The following is a 26693-nucleotide window of genomic DNA, read 5'->3' as shown; positions in this document are numbered from 1 at the left end:
TTGTTGTAACCTAAGCATTTGTACTTACTACAGTGTTATTAGGTCTGCTTGTTTATTGTTTGGGTTGTCGCTATAGAGAAGTGACGTAATGTATTGTTATGTTAATTTTCTCATGCTGGATTTGGAGAGACTCAATCGGGTTTTTCGACACTGACTGGAGCATAGTTTGTAAAAGCATTGAATATACACTTTTTAATCGGAAGACAACAATTTAAAAGAATAGGTAATAACATTGTTTGTTTTAAACATTTATGTGTATAATTGAAAAGGGCAGAAATCCAGAAACAAGAGCGTACAAAATTACTCCATTTAAAGGGACTGGAGACAGCCCAGCTAGCCAGCCAGAGCATGGAGGAATTTCCTCCATGACCAGAGCTGCTAGAGGAGGGTGACCTGAAATAAGAAGAGGCTGCGGGTCCCAATCACTGGTTGGTGGGAGGACTTTGTACCCAGGTCGGCCTACTAGAATAAATATTCGACATAGTAAAGTAACTAGGCCTACAGTATTTGAATAAATCTAGGCTACCTATTTTGTTTTACATACTCTTATTTTTTAAATACAGGATATTACAAATGTTTTGGAATTGATTATATTTATATATATTATTTATTTTTTATATAGCTTATTCTGCACAATTTATTTTGTATATTTTAGTATTATTTTGATATCCACAAAATTAATGAATTGCTGTATGCCTTTATGTAATTTCAGATGGGTTGTGCTTCTGGATCATTAGCTGAAAAGTCAGCTACAGCAAGAACAACAACGCATCCACAAACAACAACAACTGTGTATCCGGTGCAACAACAACAACCTGTTAATGGCGCTTATCAACAACGAAATATACCCCCTCAACATGCCCCACCCCCTCAACAGGCCCCACCTCCTCAACAGGCCCCACCTCCACAACAGGCTCCAGCAAGTAATGACAATGAAGAGGTACTGTGCACTAAATTTAATAAATGCAGTTAAATTCATCTTACTTTCTGTTGATTAATATTTTAATTTTTAAAAAAAAGTTATAATAATCTAAAACTCTTTTCATTTTGCATTGGAACTGTTTCTTATTAATAATAATAAAATAAATAAGTATAACAGTATTATGGAAAAAAAACTAAATATCTGTACTACTAATATATAAAAGTTATGAGAATAATGCATTTTTTTTTCGTTTTTCAGCCAATGGAAGTTGAGTTCAACGAAAGTCTAGTACAGCAATTAGTCAATTTGGATCGAGAGATCAATCAATTAGAATCTCGGAATATTACAAAACGTTATCAACTTCAAACATATCAGGTTCAACAATTAAACGGTCAAGTGCAACGGATGACAACGGAATTACAGCAATTGGAGAGTCAAACGTGTGTTATGTTGCCTTTTTGCATTTAAAATTATTTTACCACAAATCTACCTCTGATTCTGATAATTAATCTGTTTCTGAATAGGAGTTTAAACTAATTGAAATGTGATATTTGGGCACATCAAACTTTTTTCTTGCCAAGCTAGTTTAGTGTAGACAGAGCTTTAGAACTAGATTGTCTGACTAGTAGTAAATCAAATGATTGGTGCTTGCGTTTTTTAATCTAATGACAGAAAGTAAATGTCATTAATAACATTACTTTATTGCCCACACAGAAAGAAGGAACAGCAAGATGTTGTAGCACTTCAAACTAATGTCAGCGTTAAGCAGATGATGTCACAGATGCAGTTTGTACAGCAGATGGCAAAGGAACAAGAGGAGTACATGGCGGCATTGAATAAACAAGAGATCCACAGAAAACAGCTGCAGTCTACCAATACGCAGCTCACCAGTATGCATCAAGAACTTGAACAGTTGAAGGCTGAGACGGCAAAGTTGAAACAGTTGTATGATAAGCAAGACGCGATATTGTGTAAGTAATGTTTGTAGATTTATTATCATTAAGAAGTTATATTAAGGGGACATATTTGGGGCAAAAGTGTCCGCTGAATAGCTGTTGACCATAGTGTTAAAACATATATTCGACTTATTTGTTTTTAACAGGAATATGTCCCTAGAGGTGTCCCAATGGAAGGGTTGTACTACTTAGAAATTTAGCCTCAAGTCTTTTTTTATTTGGTAGAAATTTGATTAAATTAAAAAATATAATGAATTATATATAATCTAATTATTTGTTATTACTTGCATTTTAATACAACTAAACCACTGCAGGATGTGGCATGTGCATAAATAGTTTGTATTTCAAACCTGTGCAGTAAATTAATACAATAATGCATTTGTTTATGTGCTGCTTAGCAACAGGTAAAACATACCCAAGGTTGTGCCAAATTTAGATTTGCAATTACTATTGTATAATTTCCGTGATTATAAATGAGAAATAATCTTATTCAAAAAGGTTGAGTTCAAGTATCCTATAGTCACACATATCAAAAAAATCAATACTATCCCTGAAGTATCAGAAATTTAAAGAATTTTTGAACAAAATTTAAAAAATGTGTAACAAAATTAAAAATCTCTACTTTAGACTTAAAACTGGAACAAAATGCTATTAAATGAATTCATCCCAATATATTAAGTTTTTATAGCAGATTTAATTGTATGCTATTTAATTAATGCTGACATCCTATAAAAAAGCACACACTAGACAATTCATGTATCATTGCTCATTTCCACATACTTAATAAATAGGAGAAAATGAGTCTCTCACATGATTTGTGTTCATCTGTAAAACAAACATAGCTCTGTGTATATAAATTTATTATGGCAGTGTCGTGATTGATGTGACAATGTTTTTTGCAAGTCACAATAAATATCAAAGGATTATTTCATTTCAAACAACAATAACAATCACCGTCACTTCCTATTTTCCTCAGCGAGCATCTTTGATGGCAAATATGGCAGTGAGACAGAGTATAGATTAGAAACTGAGCTAGACTTAAGCCTGGAGAAGAAACAACGTGTAATGGTTGCTAAATATAAATGGACTAATGCCAAGATTTTGATGCAGCATGCGTGTGGCCAGCTGGGATTTGCCGTAAGACGATGGCAAGATGTTGCTAGGATACCGCCAACGTAAGTTCAAAATTTTCTGTTTTTAGAGCACACTTTATTGTCTTTTAAAACAATACATAATGCCAATATTGAAAACAAGTCTAAATTTCAAAACTAGAATTTAATTCGTCACTTTGACGAATTATTATAGGTGATCATTTTGATGAGGAAATTGACTTGTGTTAATTAACACTCCAGTGTTTGTTATTTTTTTGATGATGATTTTTCATGATTCTGTGTATTTTTATTGAAAATATACTAAAAAATATATTGATTATTATAGTACACAATGTTTTTAAATACAGTAAGTGATTTTTAAAGTGTATTTATCATAAATCTATTGAAACTGCTTAATATTTAAAACATAAAGATGATATAAAGTATAACTTGTTAATTACAATATTTTTTGTTATTATTAATTACAGGAGTGGTCAAATAATCTACCAGTTTGCCGCTGAGACACGAAACAATCTTGTTGCAGCCTCTCAAAACATAGCAAGTGCGCAGAGATACCTGAATAATATCAAATTCCCATACTGTACAACAGAAGAAGTAACAACACTTAACAACGCAATTGCTAATATATTTACTGATATGAGAACGACAGAAAGACATCAGCACGCCCTCACATGCTACTCAGTCACGTGGCGGAGATCCGCAGCTTTGGTGCAATGGTTTGATCATGTATGTATTTTCTATGATTTACGATAAAATTTATAGATAGAACAAGTACATTTCATATCATAGTGTGCTACTATAACTAATGTACTATCATGAAATATCTCCAATATCTAATAAGAACCAAAAATAAAACTTATAAAACATGACATACATACATGCAAATGAGGTTTTTGATACAAATTTAGCTACAGTCAAAGAGAAACAAAATCGTTATTTAACTCTTAATTAACTCTGTTTTGTCCCATAGGTTGTAAACAAAACAATTGTAAATGATTTGGATACATCAACCAAGGAATGCGCCGCTAAACAACAAGAACTAAAATTGGAACGACTGAAACTGACCAAGGAAAAAGTGCGAGAAAAGATGGGAGACGAAGTAGCTAACACAATAGAAATACCACAAGGTAATAATAACAAACAAAAAAATGTTTGTATATATACAATTAGTGTGAAAAACTATTTTTAATTTATCTCTGAACATCTTCATTAAATATATGTGTATATATACAATTAGTGTGTAAAGCTATTTTTAATTTATCTCTGAACACATTCATTATAAACATTGATATCATTCTTCAGAAGTTAGTTTTTGTAATGGCATTTATACACAGTTCAAAAATTATATTTAAAATAAATGTTGTTTGATGCTTTTTTACAATAGATGTGGAAGAAGAAAAAGATGATGAACCTGAATTGGTTGCCTTGATGGTTGACGCTGATAAAGTCTCATTGGATGGCAACGAAGAGGTACATTATTTTCCCCTTTTTAAACAAAATGGATGTAGTTATTTTTGATATAGCGTATTATACTGAAGTCTCAATGCTCTTATTCTTAACAAAATATCCTATGCTAACCAACCAATGCCCTATTACACCTGAGATAAAATAGATGAAGATAAAATCAACAGTGCATTTTAACACCCAATCCTGTTAGCCCAGCACTTTCACAGTATGTCAAATGATTTTTTTAAATTTTAGAACACTGATTTAGCTGTGGCAGGCGTGGCACAGGATGAATCTCAACCAACACCACTCCCTGTTAATGAACTTGCTAGTACACCTACAGGAAGCGATCTATTTGGTAAGTAATCAATTTAGTAGCAAGCCCATAGCCAGAAGGGTTTGAAGGTTTAAATGAACCCTCCTTTTGCTGGAGATGCGGAAAGCCTAACTAACTTCGCTTATGTCAACCTTTTTCCCCTTTGTGGAACTCTTAAATCCCCCACCCACAACCACAGAATAAAAATCCTGGCTAGGGATTGGAGTATATACTGTATTTCATATAGAAAGTATTTTACCATTTGTTTGTTTCTGGACTTCAAAGAAGGCCCACACAACCAAAAATCCATGGCCTAACTATCGTTGCTTATGTCAACTTTTTTCCTTTTTGTGGAACTCCTATGGGTTTGAGTATATACTGTATTTCATGTAGAAAGTATTTTACCATTTGTTTGTTTCTGGTACTTCAAAGTACAATACAGAAAGCTTACAATTTATTAAATTCAAATTCTCAGGTGATATTGATGATCTCAAGAAACAGCATGAAGCTGAGATGGCATCATTTGAAAAAGCACATGAAATGCAGAAAGCCAGGGCTGACCAAGACTTACAGGCTAAACTAGCCAAACGAAGGAGTCGCCGTAATAGGATGCAGGCACAGGAGGCTGAGATGGAGGCTTTAGCAAAGGCCCAAGCAGAATTGTGAGAAAGATAATCCACAAAAAAGACTAAAAGTAATATCAGCTTGATTTTAAAAACATTCCTGTAAATATTATGTTACTTATAAATAGATGGGTTTTTTTGGTAAAACTATAAAAATGTATAAAGAGGTTTATTACAACAATTTTATGATGTAACACACACACCACACCACAATATATGATTTATTACTTTTAGTGTCTTTAGTATTATACTTTACTTCTATGTCAAAGGCGGTGCAATATGATTGGGTGGCTGAGACAATACAATTGTCTCTTAGCCAAAACAGATTCTGAAGCTGTGAATGACAAATAAAATAGCTTTTGTATATTACTGTAAGCTAAAATATGAGACCACCGAAACAAAGTTGAACATGCCTTTCCTTAATTATAGTATAATTTTGTTGCAATATGATTTTATTTAATTATTCTAGTCTTCCAGAAATTCATTAATTTACCACCTTTTATGTTTTTATAATTTACTGTAATTAACATTGAAACAAATTCATCCCTGTGGCAACATGTTAGACTTAGACACCCACTTATTCTTGTATTCAGGTATGCTATCATGATAATATTATCATTTACGTCTAAAAAGAAATATAACAAATATAATATATTTTAAGATTGTTCCGTTATACTGTTTATATATAGTTGTTTGTGTGATTCTACAGGTGTGCAATGTATAGTATTAATTAAATTATGTATATATTACTTCCAGGTGAAAATATTATGGGTATTCAAAAGATATATTAATACAGTTCTATTGTTTATTTGTAGCTATTCTGTTAGAAATAAAAGTCTAAACTGGTTTTAATTCTGAGATTTGGTGAACTTAATTCTTTTCTAAATATGGCTATCCATAGTGGAGCTGTAGCTTGGTGGTTAACATGCTTGCCTTCCAATCCAAAGGTCTGGTGTTCAATCGTGACCAAGTGCCACGGTTGGAACTCACAACTTTTTCAACTCCACTCCCTAAGCCTCAAATGAGACTTAGTTTATAAGCACAATAAATTATTAAAATAGTTTATCCATCCTGTTATTGGCGAGTTACTCGCATTGGATGCGTATGAAATATTTAAAAATTGATTTCATTCACATTCCAAGAATGTGGGTGACATTCTAGGCTTGTGAAATAGAGAAGTCTGCTCTATCTTACCATGGAGGAAGCAATAATTCCTCCATGATGATAAAGACCACTGTTTCAAAACAAACAGGAGAGCGTAAGCAACAATACATTACTCACACTTACCATGACTATATACAGTAGAAGTCCAGCCAAGTTAAACATGTAAACAAGAGACAATTTCAACACATTTTTCTAAAATATTGTTTTATTACAATCTGTTATACTAGTGTTCTACTAAGCTTAAAAACAATAGCGTCAAACCACAAGATAACAAATTTAATATAAAATTGGGTTTTTCAATAATGTGTGGTCTAAAAAATTAATATCCTTATACAGGTAAGTCAATCAAGGTATCAAATTTTACTTCATAATCTACTCTAACTGTTCTTTTGATATTGAGAACAGTTATAGCAGTTGGGTATTATTAAAATGCTAGGTTATTCGTTCTAACAATGGTTTAAAAATGAAATATCTCTTTGAAAGCCATTCAAAGTACCATTTTATTTTATGTGAAAACTCCTCTGACAACATGGCTTAGGCAAGTGGATACTTTTCAAGGTTTAGAGTAAAGCTAAGTTGATTAATGAACACTTTAAAATTTTTTTGCTAAATATTGTTAAGTAATATTTGAATAAACTTTAAAAAAAAACATTTCTGATCACATCATCACCAAGTATACAATAATCTTTTAATTTAATCTTATACAAATAAAAAATAGGTAACAAGCTATATAATAGGAATGTACAGTACTGTATTATAAATATTTAATTTCGAAAGACATTGATTCATTTCTGTACGCGGCAGGTTTTTTTTCTCTGGAAAACTGAAGCTGTGTCGAGCTAAGAAGAACCTCAGAATGTACTATCAACTCCTCCCCCTTTCTCAGCATACAGATCTGGATTAACATACAGTATAATACAGTAAATTATTATAATTATTATCTATGTATCAAACTCACTCTTTAGAATGACTATCTTGCTATATTCTTGAGTAATATCACAGCTGATTAAAGCCAATCAACCCCTCCCCTCTCTTACCATACAGTTCTCGATTTACATAATAGAGTAAATTATTATAATTATTATCAAGGTATCAAACTCATTCTTTGGAGTGACTTTCTTGCTATTATTCTTGTAAAGGTATTTATAGTTATACTGGTCCTCAAGCTTAAATGGAACTGAGGAAATTAGGATTGTGCAATTATTTGTGTAATAATATGGTAGTTTAAACAGCATTTTTCTCTGTGTTTAAAATCTTCCTGACCATCCACACTACAGTATCATACGTTCTGATAACCATCACCAATATAAGTTCATTGAATATGCAATTATTCATGTAAAGCCATTGAATCTGGTATAGGAGTTAGGAGCTTGTTTACAAAATCTGCGTAATTAACTTGACCATTTTTAGCAATACCAAATTCTCTTAAAATTGCATCCACTAGAAAAAAAACAATACATCTTTTATGAAAAAAATAATTTGCAAAGAATGATACTAGAAATACTAGAGCATCGATGATGCAAAGACCACTCATTGTTTAAACTGTCAATTTAGAATTTTGTATTTACAGTAGTCAAATACCTTTTTCTAACAGAGATTATATCACTTACAAAGCAATATTTGTATCATTAACCCCAAGGCAAGTTGCTGACAAAAATGACAATGCTGTGGGTATCAATGGCTGGATCTCAATGGAGATATGCACAAATAAAATAAGCAAAAAGCTAAATCGAGATGATAAAGTAAAACAGCCAGGAACGAAAGTGCCAAGCCTTCGGAAAACACTACTTTTTCATCAAGGCTAATTTTATAATATTAACATTATACTGCACCTTCTCTTTCTTTTAGTTTTTCTCCAAAAGTACACATAATTCTCTTGAATTCTTTTACAGATATGTAGCCTTGTTTCTTAGCATCTGCATGGTAGAATGCGTCAAGGATTTCTCGTGAGCAATGTTCACTCCTTTGCTGTTCGTCCATTATTAAAAGAAAATCATCAAACTGTATTTTCTTTTCTGAGAAAACAATAAATGACATTTTAAATTCTATTCAATACCTGTTTAGATTTTAATTGAAAAGTAAAAAGAATGTTTATCATTAATGTTTTTAAATTAGGCAATCAGCACAAGTGAGGATTAAGCACTAATTATGCTAAAAAGTACTATAAAAGGGTCTTTTACACCTGTACTGGCACGGTTCCAGTCTGGTACAGGCAAATCAAACGTCAATGTTTCGTTTCCACAATGCTCTATTTGCCAGTTAATGCGTAGCCCATGAAAACATTGACGTTCGATTTGAATTGCCGGTGCCGAAACAAGTGTCAAAGACCCTTTAAAGTGGAATTGGGTCATCAACATCCTAATTAGCAATGATTGTTGTGAACAAGAAGAATGCAGCTTTTGAATTTAAAAATAAAGGGTGACAAAGGAACTTATTAATTATTATTATACTTATTATTTCAGTTCTTTTTCTTCCTGGTACAGAAAGATAAACTACGTTCAGTATTAGTAGTGTATTTGTAATTTATTAATTTATTTTAATCAGCAATCCATACCTTTTTCATACTTCTTCCGATATGTTCTAATTTCTGTTGTTGTTGGACTTGTATACAATGACCTCATTACTCGAGCTAAGTCATCTGCTCTGATTACACCTTTTTTGGAACTGTCATGTAGTGAAAAACAATCACGATATTCTACATAAAAAAACCAGGGAAAATACATGGATCAAATTCAAAAATAGTTTTATTATTATAAAAAAAAGCAATTGAATATTATTTTTTTTCCTTTTTTAGTTTAAAATGTTTCACCATTTGACACCAACTTACCATCGATCTGACTTTGGCTAAATACATGCGCCTGTAAATACAAGAAAATAAGACGTTGTTATAACAGAGTACTGTATGTATGATTAGGCTAGGCCTAGTCTACGTCACGAAACATCAACCGAATAGTCACCACACCCATTCAGAGAGTGTAGTGACAGTGTGAGTCACTAAGAATTGATCAGCCTACAGAACCTGAGTTGACTAACATTAACAAACGATTGTTATTAAGCAACGTTTACACAAATATGTATCTGGGAAAACATAGCAATACGGAACAGAAATTAATAATGATTTTATTTTCGATAACAAAAATATTAAACAAACCATTTTGCCTATTTTGGAACAATAATTTGTCGTGTCGTCAGCCAAGAAAATTAAAAAAACAAACAACTTTGAAACATCGCCCTCTACCAACAGTCAAAAAGAAAGTTTTTTGGTGCAAAAAATTGGCTCCGGTCCCTTCGATCCGCCTCCAGATTTCAAATTTATGCTGGTATTATGTATTTAAGTTCAATAATCGTTATACTATGCCCGTGTTCTTAATTTCAGGGTTGTTTTTGCTATGTATTGCAAGTATCCAGGCTAGGCTAAAGTCTCCCCTAGCCTAGCCTAGCCTATCTAAGGGCCTAGCCTAGCTAGTAGGGCCTATCTAGCTAGGCTAGGTAGGCTAGGCTAGAGAGAGTAGAGTAGAGAGGCCAGGAGGGGAGGGATGAGGGCCAGCAGATGGCCTGACCATAGGCGTAGTAGCTAGTGTAGTAGGCTAGGCCTAGAGTCTAGTTACTAAGGATTCCCGTTACTATACTAGCTAGGCTAGTAGTACTAGGCTAGGCCTACGACCCTGTAACTATAATAATTAAATATTAATAAATTATATTGGTAGCCTAGCCTAGTAGTAGTAGGTCAGTTTAATTTATCATCATCATCTATCATTTTCAAATTGTTGGTATTTTGTAAGAAGCGGCTAAAGAGCATGCAGTATTTACCTAAAAAATTATCCCCTCCTTCCTAAGCCTAGATAATGTACTCAATAAAAACAATTCTGTGACAAAAAAAATGATATGATCAAAAGCAAAATACCTACAGTAACAGACATTTATTTTATAAAATATAATCAGGCCAAACTCACCTGCTGCACTCACTCTATTATAATATATTATGATGTACTAATACATGTCTATCCATAGTGAATTTTCTGTTGGATGTGTAATAATATAACTTTATTTAAATTACAGGTTTAGCATTTAGACATCACCTCTGAAGAAGAGGGACAATGACCGAAGGTTATGATGACAAAGGTCACCCAATAAATCCAATTCAAGAGGATCATCATCATCTATGCAATATTTCAATTTCAAAAGATGAAGTGGAAAAACACACAATGCAACAACCTAAAAAAGTAAATACAGGGAAGTCTCTTGTGCTTTCCAGTCCCTGCCTTTGAATACTTAATTTTTACTTCGGTACTTTTGATCCCTTTGACCTAGGGTTACAGGTCTCAGGTGTTTAGTTTTTTTTAAATTAATTAGTGTTCCATGACATTCTCATCAAAATTAATGTCTCTCATTGTTGTGCTATGTCAACATAATGTCAATGACGGCGAAATGTCTCCAATAATGGGGATAGCTATGCAAACAAGTAACAAGTAAGTCTGTCAGTCTGAAAATAAGCAGATCCAATGTTGGGACCAGCTGGAGCACCAGGCCCCTGTCCTCAATTTCTAAAATGCAAAAGATAGGACATTCAGTCAATGTCCAACCCTAGGTTGGTTTCCTGTATTCTATGAACTATTTTGTTTTTTTTTCAGAAAAATTCCAATCTAAAAACTGTATTGTCATCTCTTTCATCCGGTGCCCTAGCTGGTGTTGTTGCCAAGACAACGATAGCACCTCTCGATAGAACAAAAATCATTTTTCAAAGTAAGAACCTGTTATATAAATAAAATGGAATCAACATGTATTATTATTTTTTTTTTTTTTTCATTTATATGGCGTTTTTTACAAAGCCCCTGACAGTACAAAACAAACATAAAAAATCTTAAATTATTAAATGTCCAGTGTACTGAATCTGCATTTTTTAAGTCCAGCTCCCTGTAACTGTAGGCCTACGTTTGATGTCACATTGATTGAGTTGTATCAGAAAAGTGTATACTTTTATTCTATTGTCATTTTTATTGTTTCTTCAGCTTCAGAACTCAAATTTTCAGCTAGAGAAGCATACAAAGTTCTAATAAAGACGTACAAAAATGAAGGATTTTTACGATTATGGCGCGGCAACTCTGCAACAATGGCCCGTATTATCCCGTATGCAGCAATACAATATGCATCTCATGAACAATATAAAAAATTATTATTAAAAGAGAATGAAACGTAAGTTTGTTTTAAAATTATTAAAAACAGATTCAAAACATGTAACACTGTCTGCATAATTGGTTATTACATCATATCTGTATATTTTGACTGCTATAAATAGTGCTCATACCAGTGTAACAGTGCAAATTTGTTTAGATATGTTTTAATGTTCATTTTAAAAATAGCATTTTGGCACAAATGGTGTTTCATACCTATATTTGAGCTGGAAAATCCAAAGGCCCACTGGTGGCAGTACATAAAACATAAAATGAAGCTAGAGCAAAAGTTGTTTAAATTAAGATTCTAGAGTCAAGTTTTCAGGTATTTTTCAGAGTACAAATCTGTGAGATATATTTTATTTATTATCATATTTCAGAATGTTATCGCCTCCATACCGATTTCTAGCTGGCTCTTTAGCAGGAGTTACTGCTGCATCTTTTACTTATCCTTTAGACATGGTTAGAGCAAGAATGGCAATTACACATAAAACCAGGTAAATGTCACATTTGAAAATTTATTGTTTCATTTCATTCATTAATTTCATTTTCTAAATCATCAAAATAGTAGTTTTTGCATAAATTATTATACACTATTTTCTTAGCTGTGTAGTGTATATACAGTATATAAGCAGTTCTTGGTACTGTATATTTAGTTTATTCAGTATCATAGGCAAATTCTCTATAGTGTCACATGTGATGCATGTGTCAATGGCTGTTACAGGCCTAACCTTTGAACAATAACTAATTAAAGGCTCCACATGTGACAGATTCATGGCATTGTATATACAGAATTTGCTTAAGATACTGGGCATAAAATGCAAAGTTTGGAGATACAGTACAGAGTATGTATGCATATGATCAATCAAGTCATGGTTCTGAATCTGACAATTTCTTCCAATAGGGCAAATTTAAATTTATTTATTTTTAAGCCCATCTAAATTGTATCTTAATTAATAAGCATTAATATGTAAAATTTCCAAATTCAATTCTTTTCAAAAGGTATAAAGGTCTTTCAAGTATTTTTATCAAAATCTTTCAAGAGGAAGGACCTCGCACTTTTTATCGTGGTTTCACGCCTACTATTATTGGTGTGATTCCTTATGGAGGAATCTCATTCTTTACATATGAATCGTTAAAAGGACTGTATTCTGGTAAGTTAGTTACATTTATTTTTACTAACTCTGGTCTAAGCCCACTCGGGGGTATAATCCCTCTGCATAATTTTGAGTAATACAAACAAATACAAATTGAGTGTCACATGTATTTAAGTTATGTTTGATTGTCTGAAATAAGCTCAGCCTTAAGCTTTACACAATTTCATGTTCAAAGTGGAGTATACTTACTCAATTTTGTTTATAGCAGAGTTGTTACTTGTCAGCTGTCAGAATTTTTTCTCATGGCAAAACAGCTCAAGACAACTCAAATGTGTTATATATTTCCCGTAAGGTGTCTTTAAATGTTTAAACGAAAAAACTTTGTTTAACTTATTTATAGATCATCATAATGGTGCTGACCCTAACCCTCAAGAACGGTTACTATTTGGTGCTTTAGCAGGTCTCTGCGGACAATCTGCTTCTTATCCGTTAGACGTAATACGTAGACGAATGCAAACTGCCGGAATCACTACCTATAGCTATGAAAGTATTGTAAACACTGCTAATGTAATTGTCCAGGAGGCAGGTATAATTGGGGGACTGTATAAAGGTCTTAGTATGAACTGGATTAAAGGACCTATAGCAGTGGGTATTAGCTTTACAGTATATGACTTAACAAGTAATTACATCAGAAGTACAAAATTGTATCAAGACTCCTGACAATAAAGGTTAGTTGCCTGTAGACCTCTAATTAAAAACCATCCTATCTAATTAAAAGCCAGTTCCAATAACCGCCAAATAGCGTGGTCTAATCAAACTCATTGAGCATTGATTGGAAGAATACCAGGTTTATTTAAATTAATACAAAATTTAGAATTTTGCCAGATGCAATATATACAATATTTTTTGTCTACAATTATATACCATACCTTTAGAAATGAAGATTTTTAATAAAAACTGTAGTAGTTTAGTTTTTAATTCTGGTTGGCATTAAATGGTTAAACTATCCATACAAGGATGAGGGGTGCAAACAATCAATTTTTATTCTTATATAATTTGAACCGTTTTCAACCAATAAATGTCAACATTAAGTCCAAATCTAATTTTTAACCCTCTTCCAAAAACACCCATGCTTTATACTCAAATTCTTTATGATTTTTATGAACTTTTCGGGAACGTTTATAAACTCAGGGAATTATAGATGAGTTTTATCTTTAATGTTTAGTTGATTATCAACAGTATTTCTTTTAAATATCATATAATAAATAGATTTATTATTTTAAATAAATGTAATACAAAATATATACGTATGTTAGTAGTGTGTGTGTGAATAGGATTTCTACTAAACTTTTGATTTACTTTATATTTGCAATTGACATTTATGTATACATTTTTTTTATATGTAAACTCAAAAATCATTTTTATTATTACTAATGTTTTATTATATCAAATAGCATAACATCTTTATTAAACTGAGCGCACAACAATTGTTTTTTATTGTAAATGATATTATAAAATAGCTAATTATACTGTGAATTACTTGCATGCATTTTCCCATGAATTAAAAAAAAAATTCAATTGACATTTATGTATACATATTTGTATGTAAACTCAAAAATCATTTTTATTATTAATATTACTAATGTTTTATTATATCAAATAACATCTTTAATAAACTGAGCACACAACAAATTTTTTATTTATTTTTTTATTGTAAATGCTATTATAAAATAGCTAATTATACTGTGAATTACTTGAATGCATTTTCCCATGAATTAAAAAAAAATGTTGAATTAAAATACAGTGACGTGCTGTACCCTCTGTTAATGTATACTTGTTATTATTAACAGTTGGCATATGTGATTAGGACTTTAACATTGCGTATAGTTTTCCGTTGAGTATTTTGTTAATGGAGTATTTTGAAGGTAATGACAGCAAGATAAAGCATACATTAATTAACATTACTATTAGAATAAAAACTGTTAAGCACAGAGATTTCCGAATCGAATTTGCCTAATGTAAACATTTGTGAATGAACTTGGTGGACTGTTGAAAATTATTGAAAAATAAAATAGAAAGGTTTGTTTGCTAATTAAAAAGAGTGTTTAAACAAATTACTGTAAATGTTTACAGTATTTGATTAATTATAAATGCAAATTAAAATACTAAGAAATATTTCCAAAAATGTAATATTTTTGGTTTCTGTAATATAATCACAATGTGCAAAATTACGAAATGTTTGTGGTTTAAGAATATAATTGATTATGAAAATATTTGTAAAAATTATAGAGTTACTGTGTGTAATAAAAAAGATTTGTTAAACTCATTGTTTTATGTACTGTAAGTATATGTGCGTTTGTGATGCACTGACTTATACCCAATATTTTACTTTTACTTTCTTCCTTTATTTCCATTCACAAAATCATAAACATACATAAATAATCATAGTACAAAGACAAAAAAAAGAATGGAAAGGGGGAATCTTTGAAGTAGAAACCCCTGTTACAAAACAATATATATAAATAGAAATATTAAAAAAGGGCATAGGCCAAAAAAAAAAAATTTTTACTTTAAGAAAATGCAAACAATCTTTTTTTTTAGCTTAACAAAAAAAAAGTGGTAACATGACTACTTAAATGCTACACTAAACATCCTACAGTGCTCATCAATCTTTCTTCTATATATTTATTAATTGTAGTATAGTGACAGATTTTATTTAGAAAAAAATGTATACATATTGAATATTCAATATTGTCATTTGATGACAGGTTCAACCTAAAGCTCTGTCTACACTATCAAACCTTATGTGACAAAAAATGTGATGTGCCCATATATGGACATGATGATGTCATACCACTACCATATTTGGGAGGGTATCACTACCATATGTACATCTCACCTTTTTTTTTTCAAACTAGTTTAGACAGATAGTGTAGACAGAGCTTTACAGTAGTTCTGGTGGGATTCTAAAGTGAAGGCCCAGTGAACACATGTGGATCGTGTGCACTTAATCTCAGTGAATCTCTTGAGAGTACGGATTGCTCAGTGCTATGCATTCATTTCTGTTAAATAAATGCTTGCATCCACGTCTTGAAATTAAAAAATTATAAAGAATATGTTTGTTCCTTTTTTTTGAAAAAACACCTGTTTCTCTCTCTCTGATTTTATTTCCTTTTTTCCTTCTTTCATTGTTGGCTTTCTGTATATTTTTATATATATATATATATTTTTTTTTTTTTATCTTTGTTAATTTTGTGTTTTTATAGTTTATTTTGTTTTTACTGTTTGTTTGAGGGTCCCTAATGATCAGCTGATGCTGGATGGACCACCCTCATAAAATATTGTTGAAATAAAATAAAATAAATAAAAAATAAAATAAAAGTTGATACGAGCTCAGTGAAGTGGAAGCCTTCTACAACATTGGATGAGCGTGTATATATACACCAACACCCCCTGTAAATGATGACGCACTTGTGGAATAGTTTAGAGGAGCGGAAGGCCTATGTCCAACAGTCTAAAAATAAAAGATTTTTAATAAGGGGATTGTAACGGGTTTCTATATGTCTACAGAATACAAATTACGATTGTTTCTATAAATGCATTGATGATGGGTCTGAATACATGACATTTCATCGATTTGATTTCGATACATATAGGAAGAACAAACGCCAATAAGAAGAAACAAAATAATATAATGATACTGCCAGGTATATCCCTCTAAATCCCCACTTAAGGGGACTTTATCAGTTATGTTACCACGCAAGAGTCCTGAGCACCAATTTGTGAAGGGGGAAAACGTCGATATCAATGTGGTAAAGTATATTTTATAACAAACGTTTTAAACCTGGAATTCCCCTTTAAGACAGATAATAATTCAAACGTACACACGGTAGACAGTTGTTTTTAAAGTATTTATCTTGTAATACGTCTTGTCTTCATTGACATTTAAATGACGTCTTAGAATACTAGTGATGCTAAACATGGGGTAAATGCCTCTAATTGTACGTCTTAATGTCAGTGATGTTAATTTTCTTTTTTCCAACACTTGTATGTTTTCAACGCGACATAAATAGGCCTACATTATGTAACCTTTGATTTATGAGAATCACTATGTTTCACTAATTTTAATTAGTTAATGTTAAAACAGTTTAAAAAACAACTCACAGGAAACGTCAGACATTTATAACATTTTGCATAAAAAGCAGATGAATCAATACAAATGTTGTTCTTACGGCATAGCATTTAAGTTTCCGAACATCAATTACACATTGTGACATATCAAAATATTATCAAGCTCCTAAAAGCTTGTTCTTTCATTAAGTTTGTCGTCATTAGAGCGATGAAATTTCCGAAGAAACATAAACCATAACGTGGGGCACATTAACCGGCGGTTACTATAATTGAAAATTCCTACGAACCATCAAGTGAAGCATGACTTTCGGTGTTATAGACTCGTAAAAATAGTTATGTACTGTCTGGCTAGATTAGTACTTTCCTGGCATTGTCTTCTGACGCTAAACCTTAATTAATCTGAACCTTGTCCGCAAGAGAAGGGCCTAAGTATTAAAGACAGTTATCCATCTTAAAACAAATTGAAATAAACTCAAATACAACTTTATATAAGTAAAATAATTTGACAAACAAACAGAAAAAAATACTAAACAGATGAGTTAAACAGGTGGAGCCTGAGGGATAAAGATGTAATTCCTCGTTGATTTAAAATTACACCATTAGACCCACGATTCACTACAAATAAAAAACACACATTAATATTTATACAAAATTATACATAAATTGAAATAAAATCCACACATTTTTTCAGTATTCATTGCAATATTAATATTTAATTTCGAGAAATTCAATTTCAAGATAATTGCATACATTTGCAATAAACTCCCGGGGAACCTTCTGCACAGTCGGCTTTCTTATGTTTCCTTGTTTTCCCCACTCATGACCCACGCGACTCACGTTCAAAAAGATTTTGATAAATAATTATGTTATGTGAAGTAAGAACATACAGATATATTGTCCTAAAAAAATTTGTTTTTGTTGTAGAATATGCCATTTTAATCACATGATAGTTTTTCACATTGACCAAAAACTGGATCGAAAAAAATAATTAAATTTCTGAAAAAAATGTAAATAAAGCAAAACATCTGAATTGTCTGTCAGACAATGGTTTTTGCTTAAAATTACCGTTTATTTTGTCTTTTTATAAGTGAAATGATTAATGATTGATTTATTGTTCATTTTTTTTTCTACAGAAGTGAATAACTTTATTAAACTGGCCTATTCAAAGTCTGATTTAAGTTTTTTTTATTTTTTAGGTTTTTGGAGGGACAATACATCTTTAATTAAATCATGTAATACAAGTCAGATCTGACAAACTGTTTATTAAGAAAGCAGATAACTGCATCTATAATATATACATATATATTGTACATAAAGTTAGGCATACTTTATTCAATTATCAGATGATACATTGGCACCTTGCAATCACCAGATTATTGTTCATGTAAATATTCAAGTAGGTAAACCTTAGTTAGTATACACATACTTCAAAACAAGATCAGATGTTGTTGATATGTCGACATTAATATCTCACGTCGTCTCAGCTGTTTGTACACTGCTCTACAACGGGTAATTAGTATACTGTACTTTATACAATCATTCATTAATTCACATTTTTATAGGCCTTCAATGGCGTCTAATCAAACATCATGCCTTTGTGATTATTATAGATTCAGACCTAATAAATATAGGTTTAAGCATTACATAATACCGCCGCACCGAATTTTACTGAAGAAAAAAGGTGGTTCCACTTTTATTGGGTACAATGTGAAAGTTAGTGGTGTCCTTTTTGGGGGTCCTACTAAACACCATCCCCCTATAACTCCATAATAACGCTATATTAATAGTAACACGTTAGAATGCCCATTTTCTAACATTTATGGGTGTGATTTTACGATAGGACTGCATAACAATATCGTTAAACATCCTTGATACTTATGAAAAGTCCTAACATTGATTTAATTATATTATAATTGATTTATTTAAACAAATTAATATAAAGAAGTTTAAAGATGATAACAAAACACACATGTATATCTTTCTATGACTTGACATTACGATACCATCACTATACTGTGGTCGCTCTGACCACAGAAGCCAGTGGTCCCACCAAGTTATATGCAAATTTGCAATAAAATCACCTTGTAATATACGGTAGATATAAACACGTTATTTATACCTTTTTTTAAAGTTGATTCTTAAAGAAATATTGTGAGACAATAATTAAATCAAATGTTGATCAACTGAATTATAAAGCAACTTTAAATTATATAATTAATATCTGTAAATAATAATAAGCAAATTAACAGCAAGATTGTATAATAATTACCATCAGCACCGTCAGCACTCTGACGTAACACCGTGTGTCTAACCAAGCGTTTAAAAACGTCGTCGTTGTATCAGAGTACTGCGTATAAAAATCGAGCTACATCTATGTAGTCTGTGCAATTTGTTTTTGTGATTCGCCGGAGCAACATCGTTATCTCGTCGGTTGGTGATCCCTGTGTGATTATTGTTCCCGATCAAGAATAAACCTCAAGTAAGTACTGTGTTACTGAGTGTTATATCCACTGTTGTGTCCAAAGTGGTATTTGTAATGTAAATAGTTCTTTTAAATACTGTGTTTAGAAAAGAAGGATCATATTTTTGTGTTTTCTGAAGATGATTTAAACAAGAAATATTTCTTACAAAAAACGCTGCTCGCTTGTTGACGTAACAGTTTTAAATATATATTGTCCCCCTGAAAAATATTTTTTATTTCAAATTTGTTTTTGAATGTGTCATTTTATTGTCACATAATAGTTATTCACGTTTAAACCAAACAATTAATTACCTGAAAAAATGTAATTTAAAGCAAAAAATACAATAAAAAACAAACGTAGGAATTAAACTTTGTCGCTACACTCGTTGGTTTTCAAAGTGTAATTAAATATTTCAAACTTCAAAATGTAATTAATGATATAAACAAAGTTTCTGGGGCAAAGCATGCCATCAAGTGATTTACAATTTTAGTGTACGTTTTGTGTCCAAAGTTTTTGGTCTTTTTATGTATTATTCATAATGGGTATGTACTCTTACATAGTTATCTGTCGTATGTTCCTAGCATACTTATTACAGTATTACTTTACACATAGGCCTACCTGATTTTAAGTTAATTGTATATAGGCCTACAGTATACACATACACGATGAAGTGAACGGATTCTGGACTCTGTCAACTTTTAGAATGTTTTAGGCTTCCACAGTGTATGGCTCATCTCATCTTCCATAAGCCTATTTAAACAGTTTGTATGAGTCTAAAAATCTGATCATATTTATTCGTTATAGCACTTGCCACTCAAATCTAACAATAGGCCTACCTTTATATTAACCAGGCGATGGGATTACCCTCGAGAATAATATTTGACTTTGTGTATAATTTTCATAATTGTTTAATTCATTCAATGTGTACATTAACATTAGTTGGGCGTTTCATACCGGGGTTCACTTTATATAGTGTGTCACTCTATTTCATTACAAGAACCATTCCTCCATGTAAGATTACTATGCACGCAATATGGCCTACAAAGATTATTTTTCATATAGACCTAAGTAGCAGGGAATCATATAGAGTGTCGGTACGCTGATACTAATCCAAAAACATCTTGTACGGTAATATTCTATACATTTGTGCATTTATTTGTTTTAAGTTGTCCCAAAAAGGACGATCCGCCTGACTAAAAAGAGCAATGTTACTTAAGTCCAAGGTTTGTTTAAATAATAAAGACAAAGAACATCTATCTTTTCTTTGTAACTGCTTACTTAACGTCGTGGTATTATATTATATTCGTGTAACCTTACAGTATATTTAATCTACAATTATAACGACACCGTGACTAATAACTACTAAAACCCTACAATTTTATAATGTCAATGGTATCTAAATTTATAAAAAAAAAACTGTGTTAAGTACGGAGTACACGCCAATCAATTGACAGAACATTGTTTTAATTACGATCATTCGGACATTCACCAGAAGGAGAGTACTCGCATAGTGACTTGTCACTTTTCTACAATCCGCCAGACTGGTGTTAGTTTTCTTGTGTTTGTATTTTATTATTGTATTATATGTTTTATATGTCTTCTGGTAAATAAATGAATTGAATTGAAATGAATTGACATTAATAACTCTACAAAGAACCAAATCGAAATAAAAAAATGGTAAAGTAATAATTACTGTATTGCTGTGTTTAAGACTCTGGCACCATGATTAGATTAGAGTGGCTTGTCTACGAACATCCAAATCAAAATTAAAACACTGGTAATTACATGAATTCATCGTTAACTGTACGACTCGTTGTACTACTTGTTACGTTTTTACTATCACGACGGTATATGCACCTGATTTGTTTTATCATTGGAGAACTAGGAGAAGCAGAAGTGGGTGGGTAACGAATATCTATGCATTTATACACTATAAAATAGACGATTGGCAGATTTTGTCACAATTTACTATCGTTTTCTGATTATTATCGAAGTTAATGCTAAAATATTTGAATAGGTGTAGAGGAGGGGGTGTCTCAACTTCGTCGGTTGGCAGATTTTGTCACAATTTACTATCGTTTTCTGATTATTATCGAAGTTAATGCTAAAATATTTAGGTGGTAGAGGGGGTATCTCAACTTCGTCTAAAGATATTACTATACACCGCGGAAAGGACAAATGTATTTACAGATTTCAGTTTCTAAAATATCATACATTTGGTATGGCCTAGCGAAAACTATAAGGATTAGCTGTCAGTGAAGGCTTAGGCCGAATCTTTTTGTAATTAATTGTTGACATTTGGTTCTCGACCACACATCATTCTAATAATACTACTCTGAGAAATAATCATCATTCAATTGTCTTAAAAATAAATACGAACCAGATTAATGACGTAGGTGTATTGCTGGCAGCGTCAATGAAGTACTTGAAGTAGGCCTAATAATAAGGTATCAGTGTGTAGGATGATGCTTTACCTGACGGCTTCCAATCAAATATAACAATCCACGTCAGAAATACTATTATTAAACAATACGGTTCGCTCTGTCAAGGAGAAAAGCAACGTAGCCTAATAATAATATATATTTCGCACGTACGATTTGGATTAATATTCATCTGATGATAATATTAATTGATATATGATAGCCTTTGGTATGAAAATGAGAGTAAACTATACCCTTAAAGAAATCAATTGTATTATCTGACGTATAAATTACGTGCTAATAATAAAGATATAAGACAACAATGCTATAATTGATACCCTCCTCATAGCCTTTAAACTATTGAGAACAAATACTTTAAGTTTAAAAAATCAATTTTGTTGCATGACGTAGATGTGATAGAAAACAATAATGTATTTTAGCACACACAGTTTAATTAATTAAGCTGATAATATTATAATGATACCCTCTTAGCATTTAGATTGAATGAAAGCAAACTATACCTATCCTCAAATAAATCAATGTTGTTTCCTGACGTAATTATGTACTAATAATATATACGTTATAAATATATAGATTTATTTACCAACGAATGTACAGAGTTTTAAAAACAGACTTTATTTCACACACAAACAAGTGTCGTTACAACCATTAGAGGAAAATGAACACTGTTTGATTATTTTGTATCAGTAGGCCTCCTACGCAACAAGCTCATTTTAACACTAGTTTGTTTTATTTCAGATTTTGAAAAAAAAAAAGAAATCTCAAAGATGAAAACTGATAAGAGAAACTCTGGAATAAAACTAAGATTTGTTTTGCTAGGTGAAGATGGAGTTGGCAAATCAGGTACGAGTACAAATCAAACATCAATATATAAAATACCATTATAAGAAATGTTAACTAGAGGATTGTTCACAAGAACTTTCCACTAGGAAAGTAAGGTTTGAAGTCCATCATGTGTTCCAAATGGCTTAAAGTAAATATGAAACTTCGGTTTTTGTGCTATTTACACTACTAAGAACTATACGTTGATTAGGATACCGCACAGTACATACAATTGTTTTTGCATATAGACATTATGTATAAGGTTATTTAACTTAATGACTATTTTGTTTACAGCTATTGCTGTGAGGTTTCTTTGTGGTAGATACTTACACGAATATGATCCAAATTTAGGTAAGTCAATTTTGTTTAAAAACAAAAAAAAATATTTCAATTGATACTCATAACGGACAAACGTACAACGTACAGACTCTCTCGCCTCTCAAAGTATAGGATATAGTATTATTTTGCATTTTGTATATGCAATGTATTTTACTATGACAACGATAAATTCTAATTTGGACAATAAAGTCATGTGTTATCTCTTTCATTCTGTAGGAAATTAAGTTCCATGGTGTTCAGTAATAAATGTAGGTGTAAACATACTTTTTATTTTTTTTATTATAGAATGCTGTTATGACAAATACGAAACTATTGATGGAAAAGCAGTGAAGTTAGAGATTTATGACACGGCCGGACAGGTGGGTAATCAGCTATTGTTAATAAACAAAATGATTTTTAGTAAAACATTCAGTTAGTGATATATTTACAAACGAATTTATGATTTTAAAATCAAGAAACATGGAGTATAATATAAGAATGTACAGAACGAATTGAAAAAAACCCCAAACTTAAGAGTAGGTACCGTAGGCCTGCTGTACCAAACGAATGTTTTTGTCATAATTTGTAAGAAAGCGAATAAACATGCAGAATGTTGGTTTATTTGCGTTCTGCAAAACCTCTCTATTTTATCCAAAGTTTTGAATTAGGCCTATGTTTTCATAGAATTTAGCTTATAAAAATGTTTATACTTAGCCCCAGGTCCATTAATTAGTATTCGTATACAAAAGTTTGGATCGTCATCTATAGTCTAGAGAATAACAATAATAGGCCTAAGCATCAATACGAATTTATTTTGTTTACAGGACACACTAGATAACTATCTTGCGAATGCAGACGCTATTTTATATGTGTACTCAATTCTTTCAAAGAAAAGTTTTGCTGCGGCGAAATCCTTTCGTGATAAGATCGTCTCGAGCAGCAAGAGCAATCTTCCAGTAATCCTGATAGGAAACAAACGAGAGCTTGAACAAGGTCGCCACGTTTCCTACAAAGATGGGTTCACCCTAGCTAGAGAGAATAACTGGAAATTCTACGAATTATCAGCGGCCGTTGACACACATCGAATAAATGACATGGTGTTAAATCTGGCAAGTGAGGTATTGCAAAATAGAAAATCAAATCTGCCAAGAAAGTGTTCAAAATTAAAGAGAGCCATGAGCATCCTTAATGTTCATATCAATCAAGCCAAGTTACTTAGTCATTCCTCGTCTGGATCAATAGCAGAAAACAAAACTCAGAAATCACCTTTGATATCGTTGCATCCGAGGTTGACGGAAAGAAGAAAAACATGTCCAGCTCTGAGTTGACAAACTGTTTATATCAAGATCATGAACTTTTGACAGAAATCTGTATATATTCTATTCATAAACATAGGGCTCGTTTAGGGCAAGTTATTTTACCTGAGTAAGTTTGTTCCTACACTACAAAGTTAGCGATGACTATGCCGGTGAAACCAACTTAAACCCGGCTAATGATTAATACAGAGTTAGAGAACCGCTAACCATGGACAATGTGCAATGAAATTAAATATTACTGCTACTGTACAAATGCATGCAGAAAATAAATTCATAAAAGAAAAGAAAGAGTTTTGTAATCAAAATTTGATGCGAGTGCTTTTGTGCAATTTCGTTTATTTTCAAAATATTTGTCTTACTTGTTATACCATAGTAACGATTATTTACCGTGACAGATGCGGTACCTTTTTGATAATAAACATTGTGTAATTTTTTAAATGACGTCTATGTATAGAATAACCATTTCACGTTTAGACTCGTGATTTATTCAGGTAAACACACTATATTTATTATTTGTTAAGGCATGGTTCCCACTAGAGACGAAACAGAACGTAAGCGTAACGCAGACCTAAAAGTGATTTGACCAATCACAAGCTTATTATCATATTGTAAAAAAAAATCATATATTTTTATATATAAGGTCTAGGCTATTGTCTTTTGGTTGTCCAATGTGTTCGAAAATGTTACAATATTTATTAATAAATTTGTTGTGAAGAGGTATGTGCTGTATACAGAGTTCTTTTGTGGATTTGTACAAAAAATCAGATCAGTAAAACTCTGCTCTGGTTGGCTGATTCTTCGTGAAACTAATTTTGGAAGATTCTACCAATCAGAGAACAGGAAATTGTGTTGTTTGGTGGTTTGCGGTTTAGCATCACTTTGAGCAGACGATCTCGGTTAGTGACGGTTACGACAGCTACAATGAAATGGAACATAATTTAATGAAGGTTATGATTCTTAATATGATATTTGAAGAAGATTATTGGATGTGAATAACTCAATTGGAGAACTGGGAGAGCAGGGTAAGTTTAAATGACTTGGCCTAACTTAACTAGGCTAGGCATCAAATCACTGTATTGAGTATAAACATATAGTATAGTATGGGGAATGGAAGGCTGGGTACCTGATGACTAGCTGGGCAGTGTAGGCCTAGGCAATGTGATGATACATTGTCTGATATATTTTGTGCCTGCATGTGTACTTCAATGTTTGTTGTATTTTGATTAGGAAATAATAATAATTACATTCAAAATCATTACATAAATGACTAGGCCTAGGTTAGTAGGTAAAAGATACCTACTGAAATACCTTAATAATTGGAGAACAAAATATCTCCATAATTAGCGTTATAGAATTAGTATCACAATTATAGAACATATCTATCTTTACTGGATGTTGTGGATTGCAGTCTAGCCAAGAAAACATGCAGAATGACCCGGGGAAGCTTATGATTACACAATTCTCCATATATTACACAGTCTTCTTCCACTAATTGACTTGTTAAAATTATTTGACATCAATTAATACACATGCTGTATCAGTGACTTATTAGTAAATTTCAAAATGACAATGTTTGATGTGACAGCATCATTAATTAATTCAAGCAGTTGTACATACTGTTCATTCAGAATGAGCTGGTCTTGGTTTTTAAATGATACATTATAGAGGCAGGGTGGAGTGATCTTAGCATACCGCAGAGGCTCTGGTTTAGAGACCCCAAGTGGCCCTCCAATGCTGGAGGCCTCGGGCATTTTTAGCCATTTTCGACATAATGCCTGTTTTTGCCTCCGGCCCGTACGCATTATTATTAATTATTGTTGCCTGTTGTCATGATTATTTATTGTTCTGCAAACTTTAAATCAGCAAGTCATGATTATCAATAAATGGAAAAACAAAGAAGAAACGAGACGCATTGATTCGGATTAGAAATTCTGTATTTTTTAGTGGAAGACAAAAGTTGTATACAGAGTAACTGAATAGTCTAGTTCTAAAAATAAACAATGACCCTAATGTTTAATATTATAAATAAAATTACACAATTAATTTGTATAAATAGTAGTAAGAAATATTAAATTAAGATTGTACTAAAACAGGAGATAATTAAACAAGGTTTTAATGAGGGCAGTGTGTATCTAAAAAAACATAAAAAAAAGATATACAGTAATATGGAATGTTCACCATGAAACCCTTAGGGGCACATATTTTGACTTTATTAATTATGAAAAAAATGTGGAAAAAACTGTTTAGGGAAAAAGAGTAAAAGCTAATCTATAATATTTTGTTTCTTCCATTTGACACCCTCAACATATTTTATGATTTTAGATAATAGTCACTGGAGGGCGGTTGAAATTTGCCTTTAGTTTAAAAGTATCATCGTATTACAATAAACATTGTGT

At 31.8% G+C, this 26693-nt stretch overlaps 5 protein-coding genes across 5 annotated transcripts in view; 4 read left to right on the top strand and 1 right to left on the bottom strand.

The window, feature by feature from the left end:
* Window positions 1–119: 119 nt before the first annotated feature.
* LOC144858690 (uncharacterized) lies at window positions 120–6227 on the top strand. The gene is made up of 10 exons (XM_078714820.1): window positions 120–223; window positions 713–940; window positions 1181–1362; window positions 1637–1893; window positions 2855–3053; window positions 3458–3716; window positions 3961–4117; window positions 4375–4460; window positions 4692–4794; window positions 5228–6227. Exons 2-10 carry the CDS (start codon window positions 713–715, stop codon window positions 5416–5418), a joined length of 1662 nt encoding a protein of 553 aa, XP_078570946.1. The 5' UTR covers window positions 120–223; the 3' UTR covers window positions 5419–6227.
* A 499-nt stretch (window positions 6228–6726) lies between these two features.
* On the bottom strand, window positions 6727–9751 carry LOC144841635 (calmodulin-like protein 4). Its single transcript, XM_078698071.1, has 5 exons — window positions 9691–9751; window positions 9367–9397; window positions 9094–9234; window positions 8372–8554; window positions 6727–7979 (listed from the first exon to the last, which is right to left on the bottom strand). The coding sequence occupies exons 1-5, from the start codon at window positions 9691–9693 to the stop codon at window positions 7867–7869; spliced, it is 471 nt and encodes a 156-aa protein (XP_078554197.1). The 5' UTR covers window positions 9694–9751; the 3' UTR covers window positions 6727–7866.
* Window positions 9752–9777: 26 nt separating this feature from the next.
* LOC144841569 (mitochondrial coenzyme A transporter SLC25A42-like) lies at window positions 9778–14374 on the top strand. Its single transcript, XM_078697984.1, has 7 exons — window positions 9778–9859; window positions 10599–10762; window positions 11171–11282; window positions 11549–11732; window positions 12091–12207; window positions 12713–12864; window positions 13208–14374. Exons 2-7 carry the CDS (start codon window positions 10637–10639, stop codon window positions 13525–13527), a joined length of 1011 nt encoding a protein of 336 aa, XP_078554110.1. The 5' UTR covers window positions 9778–9859; window positions 10599–10636; the 3' UTR covers window positions 13528–14374.
* Window positions 11453–26693, top strand: part of LOC144841609 (uncharacterized) — a 98795-nt gene continuing 83554 nt past the window's right edge. The window contains exon 1 of the mRNA XM_078698063.1: window positions 11453–11464. The gene's annotated coding sequence lies outside the window, so the exon portion shown is untranslated. The remainder of the gene's footprint in view (window positions 11465–26693) is intronic.
* LOC144858330 (ras-related protein Rap-2c-like) lies at window positions 19342–24947 on the top strand. Its single transcript, XM_078714714.1, has 5 exons — window positions 19342–19417; window positions 22580–22684; window positions 22958–23014; window positions 23288–23361; window positions 23806–24947. Exons 2-5 carry the CDS (start codon window positions 22609–22611, stop codon window positions 24307–24309), a joined length of 711 nt encoding a protein of 236 aa, XP_078570840.1. The 5' UTR covers window positions 19342–19417; window positions 22580–22608; the 3' UTR covers window positions 24310–24947.

Source organism: Antedon bifida, chromosome 1 (genome assembly GCF_963402885.1).
Source record: "Antedon bifida chromosome 1, ecAntBifi1.1, whole genome shotgun sequence".
Lineage (NCBI taxonomy): Eukaryota > Metazoa > Echinodermata > Crinoidea > Comatulida > Antedonidae > Antedon > Antedon bifida.
This window is presented reverse-complemented; position numbering and strand designations above follow the sequence as displayed.